Source organism: Chiloscyllium plagiosum, unplaced genomic scaffold, assembly GCF_037043375.1.
Source record: "Chiloscyllium plagiosum isolate Xiang-an unplaced genomic scaffold, Cpla_swu_hap1 HiC_scaffold_9, whole genome shotgun sequence".
NCBI lineage: Eukaryota > Metazoa > Chordata > Chondrichthyes > Orectolobiformes > Hemiscylliidae > Chiloscyllium > Chiloscyllium plagiosum.
In genome coordinates, this window is record NW_028270147.1 from 81,521,956 (window position 1) to 81,535,499 (window position 13,544).

At 42.0% G+C, this 13,544-nt stretch overlaps 1 protein-coding gene across 4 annotated transcripts in view; it reads left to right on the forward strand.

The window, feature by feature from the left end:
• The window catches only part of ddr2a (discoidin domain receptor tyrosine kinase 2a), a 158,841-nt gene that overhangs the window by 137,787 nt on the left and 7,510 nt on the right, over positions 1 to 13,544 (forward strand). For all 4 annotated transcript variants that reach the window (XR_015758195.1, XM_043699846.2, XM_087990870.1 and 1 more), the window contains exons 11-13: positions 2,973 to 3,180; positions 4,742 to 4,965; positions 5,482 to 5,609. Coding sequence is in view for 3 of the 4 variants with exons in the window: in XM_043699846.2 (XP_043555781.1) it covers positions 2,973 to 3,180; positions 4,742 to 4,965; positions 5,482 to 5,609 (560 nt within the window). In the remaining variant the exon portion in view is untranslated. The remainder of the gene's footprint in view (positions 1 to 2,972; positions 3,181 to 4,741; positions 4,966 to 5,481; positions 5,610 to 13,544) is intronic.

The following is a 13,544-nucleotide window of genomic DNA, read 5'->3' on the forward strand; positions in this document are numbered from 1 at the left end:
CAAATCCCTAAAGTTAAGCAAAGACCTCCTCATTTGCTGAATTTAAGGTGTTATGTCTGCCACTTAGTGTATAGAGGGTTCATGCCTCAGTAATGTGCAGCATTGTTTGTGTCTCTTTGTAAGTGCAAAAAGGGTTTGTACTGAGGCTGCAGTGGTGGACGTTGGCTGCATAGGAGCCCTGTGTCATTCAAAGCTGTTTAGCAAACCCCACTCTCACAGCAGAAGCCAAGCTAGCGGGGGGTTTGTCACAAGAAACTTATTAGTGACCTCCTGTGTTTTCCATTCCTTGATCCAAAGGAAAACTGCTGGTGGATCTTGCTTATGGAGGATGCTCCACAGGTTGGAGTGTAGTTTAGATGAACAGCTTATTGTGGAGTGTAAATGAAGTGCAGCACAAATTCTTTCAACCAGTTTTTATCAGCATCAGAAGTCACATGACACCAAGTTATAATCCAGCAGGTTTATTTGAAATCACAAGCTTTTGGAGCATTGCTCCTTCTTCAGGAAAGACTCCACCTGACGAAGGGACAGCGCTCTGAAAGCTTGTGATTTCAAATAAACCTTTCAGACTATAACCTGGTGTCGTGTGAATTCAGGCCTTGTCCACCTCAGTCCAATACCAGCACCTCCACATCACAGTTCTTTGTCAGTCAGCAGTCTATCCACTTCCAAGTGACTGAGGAATGAGAACCTTGAATGATATAGCTCCGAGAATTAGGGGTCATGCATTAGCATAAATTGAGGATTGGTTACTATATAGAAGACAAAGAGTCGGAATTAATGGATCTTTTTCAGTTTGGAAAGATAGAACTGATGGAATGTCACAAGGATCCATCTTAGGGCCTCCATTGCTTACTGTCTATATTAATGACTTGGAGCAGGGGTAATGTATCCAAATTCGCTGTTGATAACAAATGGCAGATTGTGATGAGGACAAAGGAATCTGCAGGGAGATATAGATGCGTTGAGTGAGTTGGCAAAACCTTAGTAGATGGAGTTTAATGATGGAAAGTGTGAGGTCATGCACTTTGGTAGGTAACTTCAAAAGGCAGACTATTATTTAAGTGAAGGGAGACACCAAAAAGGAATCTGGAGGGGTGTCTTTGTGCATTAAACCCAAAACGTTAGAACTCAGTTCCTCATGTAATTAAGAAGGCAAATGGAAATTTCACCTTTACTGTAAGGGATTTGAGTTTAAAAATAGGGAAGTCTAATTAGAATAGCACAGGGTGTTGGTGAGGCCATACCTGCAGTTTTGTACACAGTTGATCCTTCTATTTAAAAAATATATATGTTAGCAATGGAAGTTATTCAATATAGATTCATCAGGCTGATTCTTGGGGTGATGGGGATGATTTATCAAGAACAGCTAAATAGGTTAGGCCTCTATTCGTAGGAGTTCAGAAAAAACATTCTAGAAAAAAATCCATTTTGAAATGTACAAGATTCTGAGGGGGCTTAACAGGATAGATGTTAAGATATTTCCACTCATGGTGGAATCTCAAACTAGGGGACATAGTTACAGAATAAGGGGGCACTCATTTAAGACAGAGATGCAAAGGAATTCCTTCTCCCAGAAGGTTGTGAATCTCTGGAATTTTCTACTCTTCAGAGTTGTGAAGGCTAGATCACAAAGAAGTAGATAAATATTTGAAATATCAGGGAGTTAAGGGCTATGCTGAGCTGGCAGGGAAGAGGAATTGAGGCAAATGAACATTACCCTAACCCACCATCACCTATCTCAACTCTTCCACAGTTGCCAAATTATCAGATTACATATCTGACATCAAGTGCAAGAGGAGCAAAAAATTCCACAAAGTAACGAGAAGACTGAAGCCAGCAGCTCTGGTCACTGGCTGCAAACTCTGTTCCCTCATTACTGATTCTTCTTCCCTGATGCTGAACTCGACTATCCATAATCTCTGCACTATATTTGACTCAGACATGAGTTTTCAACCGGATATTCACTTTGTCAAAATTTTACTCATTTCCAGCTCTGTGACACACCATCTCCTACATTGCCTCGGCTGCTTTCCTGCTGAAACCCTTATTCAGTTCCTGGTTACCTCCAAACCTGACAATTCCAATCCACTCAGTGGCCTCCCTGTTTCTACCCTCTGTAAAATTCCAGTCAGACAAAACTCTGCTTCTCTGCCTTAAATTCCACTCAAATGCCAATCATACATCACTCTTGGTTCCCAGAAAAAGAACAATTTGATTCTAAAATGCTTATCCACCTTTGACCTTGCCCATCCCATGCTCTGTAATTTCCTTCAACTTCCCACCCACTGAAATATCCATGTTTTTTGAGGTTGACCTCTTGAACATTCACAATTTTAATCAAGCCACCTTGATCAGCATTCCTTCAGTTGCTGGGAGCCCAAATTCTGAAATATCCTCACTGCACTTCTCTGCCTCCCTATCTCACTTTGATGCATATTAAACCTACCTCTTTAACCAAGCTTCTGGTCGTCTGACCTAATATCTCCTCATGTAGGTCGGTGTCTTTTTTTGTTTCATTAAGGTCCTGTAAAGTACTTTGGAATGTTTTATTCTGTGAAAGGAGCTGCATAAATACAAATCGTTATTGTTGGATCCACATTCCTTGAATATTCGTGTCTGACAAAAATCCATCAAGTTTTCAGTTGGCTTATCCCAAACAAGTATCTGCTCCAATTTCCACTTCTTTCTGAGTGAAGAAGTCCCCAGAGCAACCTCACTCTAATATTTAGGTTATGCTCCCTTGTTCTGGACTGGACCATCAGAGGAAATGGTTATCTACCCTATCAACTCCTATAATCATCTCAGGTACTTCATTAGAAAAATCCATCTAGTTACTTAAGCTCAGGGAAACACAGGCATCAGTAACAGCTTCCACACCAATTGACAGACTATATGAACTTTACATATAGCTAGGATGCAGAGTCTGATGGTATTTGTACAGATTTCATGGAAGACGGCTTCTGTTTCAGGCTTCACGTCGAATTCTGGACGATGAGCTCACAGTGAGCCTCTCACTGCAGAGTGAGACCATTATGATAAACAACAAGTCCTCTCCACCCAGTGAACAAGAATCCAATTCCACATACGACCGGATATTCCCACTCGGACCTGATTACCAGGAGCCATCAAAGCTACTCCGCAAGCTGCCAGAATTTTCCCTGAGTTGGGATGAACCAGGTGAGAATATTGAAAATGACATAAGCTGCTCAATTCATTGATAGTTTCAGCAAATTGTTTGATATTTAGATAATTGTTTGAGCTTTTTGTTTTGGTGTTTGATTGTGTGTTTGTGAGGGTTTCTCTGGATTATCCTGCCATACCATGCGGAATGCCAGATTTCTCCTTGATGTGTTTCCATGACAGCATGACTGAGATCTGGAACTCACCAAAGGAAAGCTAAAATTCTCATGGTTTGAAGGCAGTTTCTGTCAGTATTTCTTCCAGTGATATATGATCTAGACAAGATAAAATTGTCTTCACCATGGAAATAAGAACAGTGCTAGTGATCTGAAATAAAGTGTTGAGACTACACAACAGACCTGAAAAGAAAAAGAGATAAATAGCTGAGTGTGTCATAGTGTAGTGATTATGTTATTTGATAAGTTGTCAAGAGATAGGACTTAAAATCCCATCACTGGAGTGGCTATTGTCTAATCAACCTGTACAGATATGTTATTACACACCTCTGGGACAGATGAGTCTTGAACCCACTCTTCCTGGCTTAGACTTGGGAATACTACCACTGTGACACAACAATTGTAACTGGATATTTAAGTTCAGTTAATTAAATAAACGTGGAATGAAAAGCTGATATCAATGGTGTAACGAAAAGGTAGGCATAAAACTTAATTAATTCTCTATTAATGTGCCATCATTACCTGGTCTGGCTTACATGATCCTCCAAATCCACAGCAGTGTGATTTTTTTTTCTTGACTGCCATCCACTCAGTTGTCAGTACCACCTTGTCAAAAGCAATTATGTATCAGCAATAAATCAGCCTAGGGATTCCCATATCCTGTTAATGAATCAACAAGGAACTTGAGAAAAACACTCTCCATTTCTTTATGGATGAACAATTTTTTCAACAAAAAGGTTCATTTCATTTGCAGATCTTTGTGGTGTGAATCAATTTATTCAGAAGGTACACCAGCTTCTGGAGAAAGGGTTAACAATTTTTCTACGTTTTTTAAGCAAAAGTGCTATATGTCATTTTCATGATGACAATGGCACACCGCCAGTGATATCTCAATAAAAACAAGTTATATTAATGTGGCACTATTAATGTAATTAAACATTTTTTTATAAAACAAGGCCGCTAAAAGTTTCTTAAAGGAGGGAAATGAGGTGGAGAGGAGGAGAGGTTTACAGGGGGAGTTTCAGAAGGCATGACCATGTAGGGTGATTAAAACTGGGGACACTCGAGGCCAGAATTAGAAATGTGCAGATATCTTAGATAGTTGTGGAGCTGGATGAGATTTGAGAATAAGGGAGGGGTGAGGCTGTAGAGGGATTTAAAAACATGGATAAGTATTTTAAAATCAAGAGTGACATTATTCAGGAGCAAATATGTTACCAAGTAATCAGAAAATACTTTGCATGCACTTCTACACAGCCAGCTGTCTCTCCAAGGCACCAATTTCAAATAGGGAATTTGAAAAATTTTTTCTCATCTTAAACATTGAAGTGAAATCTGTATTGCAGAGGGATTGAGTAAAATGTTTTTTTTCCTCTCCTCAGGGTGTAGCAGTGATTATGCAAAACCACTTGGAGCACCGCAGGATAATGTGCCACATTATGCCGAGGCTGATATTGTGAACCTGCAGGGTGTCACTGGGAGTAACACTTATTCTGTACCTGCCGTGACCATGGATTTACTGTCTGGTAAAGATATAGCTGTGGAGGAGTTCCCACGTAAACTGCTGACACTTAAAGAGAAACTTGGAGAGGGACAATTTGGGGAGGTTAGTACAATGCTTAAGCTAGTGTTAACCATTGAACTGGAGCATAGAAACATAAAGAAGCAGGACATTCAGCCTCCTGTGTCTGCTCAATTGGATCTGAGTTTATTTGTACTTGGACTCAAATTTCCTACCTGTACCTTTTTTTCCTTGTTACCCACTGTCAGACAAATAACCTACCTGTCTTGGTTTCAAGAGCTTCACGATTGCACAAAACAATCTGTTTTGTGACAAATACTTCCTGATCTTGTTTCTGAATGGCCTCACTCTACTATTAAGATGATGGGCAGAATTTAATGTTATGCCCTGAGAACATTTAGTCGTGGGTTGAGGCGAGGAACAGTTATAATGATACAAATAGTGTAAGGTATCAACAAGGACATAATGTGTGATACCATCATTTTTGTAGTGTGTTGGTTGGCAGTAATTTGAAGAACACTGCATGAACCATACCCTCAATGTCAAAATCACCATTGTCTTAGTGTAAAATTATAAGCTTCAAATTCTGATCTGTTTAAGGTTCACCTTTGTGAAGCAGAAGGGATGCAAGAATTCATAGACAAGGAGTTTCCATTTGACATTTGCGTCAATCAGCCAGTTTTGGTTGCTGTAAAAATGCTACGGTCAGATGCTAACAAGAATGCCAGGTGAGTGCTACTTCACTCCAAAATCCTTTCCAAGAACCTTGCTGGGATTTCACCATCACCACTACTAAAATTATAAGCACATTGTCCTTTGGTCTCAATTTGTTAACAGATTTGTCACAGATGAAATTCTTAGCTATGCCTGGGGACAGCACGGTGGCTCAATGGTTAGCACTGTTGCCTCACAGCACCAGGGACCTGGGTTTGATTACCGCCTCGGGCGACTCTCTGTGTGCAGTTTGCATGTTCTCCCCATGTCTGTGTGGGTTTCCTCCCACAATCCAAAGATGTGCAGATTATGTGAATTGGCCATGCGAAATTGCCCATAGTGTTCAGGTTAGGTTAGGTACATTAGTCTGGAGTAAATGTAGAGTAGTAGGGGAATGGGTCTGGGTGGGTTAATCTTTGGAGGGTCGGTTGTACTTGTTGGGCCGGAGGGCCTGCTTCCACACTGTAGGGATTCTATGATTCTAAGAATGAGGATCTTTTGGAAAAGCTTCAATAAACAAATTGTTTTCCTTAGTTCCATATTTTACTAATCTGCTATCTTTGTATTCAAGAGAGGTTGGTAAATACTGCAGGAATCTTTCCATGCCAGCAAACATTACTTTTTATTTAAAATAGCTGCCCTGCAATACTGCCATGTCCTTCTGCTTTGTGCGTCCCAATTGGATTCAATCCATCTGTACAGCCCTAGTGATTTAATTTGACAGGACACTGGTCCTAGCATGGTTTAAGTGAAACCATTTCCACTGGAATGGCTGCCTTCCATCCCTGTACTGGTTACAGTGCCTCATGAATTAAACCCTTTCCGCCCAAACCAATCTTCCAGCTATGTATTAACCTCCTTTATTTTACTTACACTATGCCAGTATGTCCATGGCTTAGGTCCATAGATCATTGTGCCAAAGTTTCTACTTTCTAATTTAGATCCTAACTGTTCAAATTCTTTGTAAATTGTAACTTACTTTAAAATAAAACACCAGAATTAATGTAATACTAGACAGGATGAGCTTTTTTGTAAAAGAGAGAAGAAATGTCTAGAGACCTAAATTCAAATTGATAACCTTACTTATACTTCCAGACTGAAATATTCATCAATCGTACTCAGCAACCAGCTGTTTTCCCTGTACTGCCATCACATTGTAGTTTGTGATTACCAGTCTCACTGCAGGCCAGCCTCTCAATCCACCCTCCTGCTCACCTCTCACGCTGGAAACTTTACTTCCTGCAATAAACTTTACTTAGAACAACTTTTACTCGCTCTGCACTGAATTCCTGCTTTCAATCAAATTCTTAGATGTTAATATCGGAGCAGGAATAGGTCATTTGGCCCTTTGAGCCTGCGCCATGATTGATTATGATCATAGCTGACCATCCCTTTATTCCTGATGAAGGGCTTTTGCCCGAACGTCGATTTTGCCTGTCCTCGGATGCTGCCTGAATTGCTGTGCACTTCCAGCACCACTGATCCAGAATCCATCCAATTCAATGGCCTGGTCCTACTTTTCTCCCATATCCTTTGATCTCTGTTGCTCCAAGTGTTATGTCCTTCTTGAATTCAAACAATGTTTTGTCCTCGACTGCTTTCTGTGGTAGTGAATTACACAGGTTTACCTCTCTCTGGGTGAAGAGATCATAGAACATAGAACAATACAGCACAGAACAGGCCCTTCGGCCCACGATGTTGTGCCGAACATATGTCCTAGCTTAAGCACCCATCCATGTACCTATCCAATTGCCGCTTAAAGGTCACCAAAGATTCTGACTCTACCACTTCCACAAGCAGCACATTCCATGCCCCCACCACTCTCTGGGTAAAGAACCTACCCCTGACATCCCCCCTATACCTTCCACCCTTCACCTTAAATTTATGTCCCCTTGTAACACTCTGTTGTACCCGGGAAAAAAGTTTCTGACTGTCTACTCTATCTATTCCTCTGATCATCTTATAAACCTCTATCAAGTCACCCCTCATCCTTCGCCGTTCCAACGAGAAAAGGCCTAGCACTCTCAACCTATCCTCGTACGACCTATTCTCCATTCCAGGCAACATCCTGGTAAATCTTCTCTGCACCCTCTCCAAAGCTTCCACATCTTTCCTAAAGTGAGGCGACCAGAACTGCACACAGTACTCCAAATGTGGCCTAACCAAAGTCCTGTACAGTTGCAACATCACTTCACGACGCTTGAATTCAATCCCTCTGCTAATGAACGCTAATACACCATAGGCCTTCTTACAAGCTCTATCCACCTGAGTGGCAACTTTCAAAGATCTATGAACATAGACCGCAAGATCCCTCTGTTCCTCCACCTCACTAAGAACCCTACCGTTAACCCTGTATTCCGCATTCTTATTTGTCTTTCCAAAATGGACAACCTCACACTTGGCAGGGTTGAACTCCATCTGCCACTCCTCAGACCAGCTCTGCATCATATCTAAGTCCCTTTGCAGCTGACAACAGCCCTCCTCACTATCCACAACTCCACCAATCTTCGTATCATCTGCAAATTTACTGACCCACCCTTCGACTCCCTCATCCAAGTCATTAATAAAAATTACAAACAGCAGAGGACCCAGAACTGATCCCTGCGGAACTCCACTTGTAACTGGGCTCCAGGCTGAATATTTACCATCTACCACCACTCTCTGACTTCGACCAGTTAGCCAGTTTTCTATCTAATTGGCCAAATTTCCCTCTATCCCATGCCTCCTGACTTTCCGCATAAGCCTACCATGGGGAACCTTATCAAATGCCTTACTAAAATCCATGTATACTACATCCACTGCTCTACCCTCATCCACATGCTTGGTCACCTCCTCAAAGAATTCAATCAGACTTGTAAGGCAAGACCTACCCTTCACAAATCCGTGCTGGCTGTCCCTAATCAAGCAGTGTCTTTCCAGAAACTCATAAATCCTATCCCTCAGTATCCTTTCCATTACTTTACCTACCACCGAAGTAAGACTAACTGGCCTGTAATTCCCAGGGTTATCTCTATTCCCTTTTTTGAACAGGGGCACAACATTCACCACTCTCCAGTCCCCTGGTACTACCCCCGTTGACAATGAAGATGAAAAGATCATTGCCAAAGGTACTGCAATTTCCTCTCTTGCTTCCCACATAATCCTAGGATATAACCCATCAGGCCTGGGGGACTTGTCTGTCCTCAAGTTGTTCAAAATGTCCAACACATCTTCCTTCCTAACAAGTATCTCCTCTAGCTTACCAGTCCGTTTCACACTCTCCTCTTCAACAATACGGTCCCTCTCATTCGTAAATACTGAAGAAAAGTACTCATTCAAGACCTCTCCTATCTCTTCCGACTCAATACACAGTCTCCCACTACTGTCCTTGATCGGACCTACCCTCGTTCTCGTCATTCTCATGTTTCTCACATACGCATAAAATGCCTTTGGGTTATTCTTGATCCTATCCGCCAAAGATTTTTCATGCCCTCTCTTAGCTCTCCTAATCCCTTTCTTCAGGTCCCTTCTGGCTATCCTGTATCCCTCCACTGCTCTGTCTGAACCCGGTTTCCTCAACCTTATGTAAGCCTCCTTCTTCCTCTTTACAAGACATTCAACCTCCCTCGTCAACCAAGGTTCCCTCACACGACCATTTCTTTCCTGCCTGACAGGTACATACATATCAAGGACACGTCGTATCTGTTCCTTGAAAAAGTTCCACATTTCCACGACATCCTTCCCCGACAGCCTATGCTCCCAACGTATGCTCCTCAGATTCTGTCTTACAGCATCGTAATTACCCTTCCCCCAATTGTAAAACCTACCCTGTTACACGCACCTATCTCTCTCCATAACCAAGGTGAAAGTCACAGAATTGTGGTCACCATCACCAAAATGTTCACCCACTAACAAGCCCATCACTTGTCCCGGTTCATTACCGAGTACCAAATCCAAAATGGCCTCCCCTCTGGTCGGACAATCTACATACTGAGTTAGAAAAGCTTCCTGGACACACTGCACAAACACCACCCCATCCAATCTACTGATCTAAAGAGCTTCCAATCAATACTTGGGAAGTTGAAATCGCCCATGACTACTACCCTGTGGCTTCTGCGCCTTTCCAAAATCTGTTTCCCAATCTGTTTCTCCACATCTCTGCTGCTATTGGGGGGCCTATAGTAAACACCCAACAAGGTGACTGCACCTTTCCTATTTCTGACTTCAGCCCATACTACCTCTAAAGGCAGATCCCCCTCGAACTGCCTTTCTGCAGCCGTTATACCATTTCTAATGAGCAACGCCACCCCCCCCTCCTTTTTTACCACCCTCCCTAATCCTACTGAAACATCTGTAACCAGAAACCTCCAACAACCATTCCTGTCCCTCTTCTATCCACGTTTTCGTGATGGCCACAACATCGTAGTCCCAGGTACCGATCCACGCCTTAAGTTCACACACCTTATTTCTGATACTCCTTGCGTTGAAGTATACGCACTTGAACCCATCTCTGTGTCCGCAAGTATTCCCTGTCAGTGCTACCTTCTTCACAGCCTCCCTACATTCTTGGACATCCTGACAAACAGCTAGCCTACTTGCTGGACTACAAGTCCGGATCCCATCCCCCTGCCAAATTAGTTTAAACCCCCCCCCAAAGATTGCTAGCAAACCTACCCCCCAGGATATTGGTGCCCTTCTGGTTCAGGTGCAACCCGTCCTGCTTGTACAGGTCCCACCTTCCCCAGAATGCAGTCCAATTGTCCAAATACCTGAAGCCCTCCCTTCTACACCATCCTTGAAGCCACGTGTTCAACTGCACTCTCTCCCTATTCCTTGCCTCACTCTCACGTGGCACCGGCAACAACCCAGAGATGACAACTCTGTCTGTCCTAGCTTTTAGCTTCCAGCCTAACTCCCTGAGCTCTTGAATGACCTCCCCACCCCTCTTCCTACCTATGTCGTTGGTGCCAACGTGAACCACGACTTCTGGCTGCACACCCTCCCCCTTAAGGATTCTGAAGACACGGTCCGAGACGTCTCGGACCCTGGCACCCGGGAGGCAACAAACCATCCGAGAGTCTCGCCCATGCCCACAGAACCGCCTGTCCGTCCCTCTAACTAGAGACTCTCCTATAACTAGTGCTCTCCTCCTCTCCCCCTTTCCCTTCTGAATCTGAGAGCCAGACCTCACGCCACAGACCCGGTCACTGCAGCTTACCCCTGCTAGGCTGTCCCCCCCACCAGTATCCAAAGCGGTATACTTATTGTTTAGGGGAATGACCACAGGGGATCCCTGCACTGCCTGCTTCCTCCCCTTCCCACCTCTAACTGTTACCCAGCTACCTCTGTTCTCTGGCGTAACTTTGTCCCTGTAGCTTCTATCTGTAGATCACTGAATCTTTTTCTCACTCAGGAGAAGTCCCCATTCAAACTGACCAATTGCCTTGCTGACCTTAGAGTGAAAAACCTCCTTTCTTAAATGGAACTACTCTGAGTCATGTCTTAGCTACAATAATCAGTCTTGCACTTAGATAGTGGACTTAAGTGATTGAATGATCAGGCAGGCCTCTTTCAAATAGGCTGTTTTACCTTAGCTAAGGTAAATCTGTCCAAATCTGTCCAAATCTGACTTTGAAAAGTTGGATCAATTGAATACCCAGTTTGAACTAAATTTCCAGATATACTCATTTGGCCTTTGTCTCTTTCAGATGAAGTCTCCATTCACATGGACAGTACACCCTCACTGGATGCTGCCATTAAGCCAAAAGACATTCGCCCTATCATTTTTAGATCTGATTCCACCACTGGATAAGATTTGATAAATAATTCCAAGTGTGCTAAGACTTACGTCAACAAACAATTTACATTGTCAGTCAGACTTACTGTTTGTTGTACTTGTACCTACTCATAGATACATATGTTAATATACAGGGCCCTGATCTTTAAATACAGAAAATACATGTTCATGTGCTTTGTCTGATTTAAATGAACAAAATAGATTACAACCATTACTTGGTTCATTCATCAGGCATCAAAGCCTTGACGAAAGTTAACCTGCCTGGTTTATACATAAATAAAGCTTGACATTTAATTGTCTAACTGGTGCATTCTCCATTCCAATTCCTTAATCAATCACAGTCCACATGCCAAATAATGTCTTCAACAATATTAGATTAGATTAGATTACTGACAATGTGGAAACAGGATATTAAACAATGAGTGTTGTTCCTGTATAATATCAAATGCTATTCCACTTTACATTGGAATTCTCACAAATGTCCAGTCAAGTGCAAGATGAAAAGTGTAACGTTTTACAACAGTATTCAGATTCTGTACTATGAAACAACTAAGTAATAGGGAATACCTTCTCATCAATTGTACATCATTAATGAGGAGAAAATCTCTGAGGCACTTCACAGACACAATGGCAAATAGGGGAAAAAGATTGTGAGGCAAGACCAGACATTTAATGGAAGCGATGGGTTTTAAGAATCACCTTAAAGGAGAGTGTGATGGTGTGAGAGGATTCAGGAGGGAACTCGAAACTGGCGGCTAAAAACAAGTGACCACTAGTGATTGGAAAGAAAAGTGGAGCATGGATGTGAAGCAGACTCTTGAGAAACTAGGAGCTTTGAATTGAGTGGGAGTTGACATAGATTGCAAAGTTTAAATGAGCTTAATTAAAGGAGAAATCATGAAGTAACATTATCAGTAACTAAAACATTTCAGTTTTCTAAGTTCATTTAATCACTTCTTGAAGTAAAAAGGGAATAATCTGTATTTTCCCTTAGAAAAATCAAATTATTGAAAATATTTTCTTAATTTTTATTTACTGCCTTTAAAAATTAACTTAAATGAAACATTACTTCTGCAAACATGAAATTCAATTAATTATTTCTTTTCTGTTGGATGTTAACTATGATTTTTCCATTCCAATAATAAAATAACTTTGAGGTTTTATTATGGTGCAGTTTTTTCCAAGTCCTGCATTCAAGGCCTTAGCAATAATTTTCAACCTCTGGTAAGGTGTCAGAGCTGATCACTCACCCAGGCTAAAATTCAATGGTATGTTAATTAGTTTTGTCCTGGAAAGGGTGAGTGAATAGATTATCCACAAAATTATCATCCAGGCAATAAAAATGGACAACAACTCTCAATGAAGCCCTAATTGATGTCTAGAACCATTGAAACTCTCCACTACATCACTCGCAACAACCTTTAACTAGTAGAGTGTCCCAGGCAAATCGCAACAACTTTATTTAAATAAATGTGATGCTAAACAGTACAAGGAGATATTAGAACTGGTGACAAAAAAGTTCAGTTCAGATTGTGGATTTAGGAAGCATTTAAAGGAAAATGAGAGAGAGGCATACAATTTTATGGAGGGAATTCCACACCTTAGAAGTACCTCAAATGACTACTATTTCCTGACAGCCTGAACAATAAGCTGTCAACATGTTGTACAACAGTGGAAGCATCACAGGCAAGGCTATACGATACAATAGAGCACAGGAACAGGTCCTTCAGCCCAACAAGCCAGCACCGATTCCTAGTCCTTACTTAGACTTGCTGCATATTGCCCAACGCAGTATCTATCCCTCCATTCATCTCACATTCATATGTCTATTAAGGTACACCTTAAATGCTGCTAATATGCCTGTTTCCACCACTTCCACCACAGGGCATTTCAGGCAATTACCGCCCTCTATGTGAACACTTTTCTCTGCACTTCTCCCCTAAGCTTTCCCCCTCTAACCTTGAGCTTGTGCCATCTTGTAGTTGATGTTTCCACCCTGGGAAAATGTCTCTGCTGTCCACTACATCTATAATTTTGTAGACCTCTCCCAGGTGACTTCTGAACCTCCATCTTTCCAAGGAAAACAATCCGAGTTTATCCAACCACTCCTCATAACTGAAACTTTCCAGAATAGACAACATCCTGGTAAACCTTCTAAAACTTCTCTTCACCC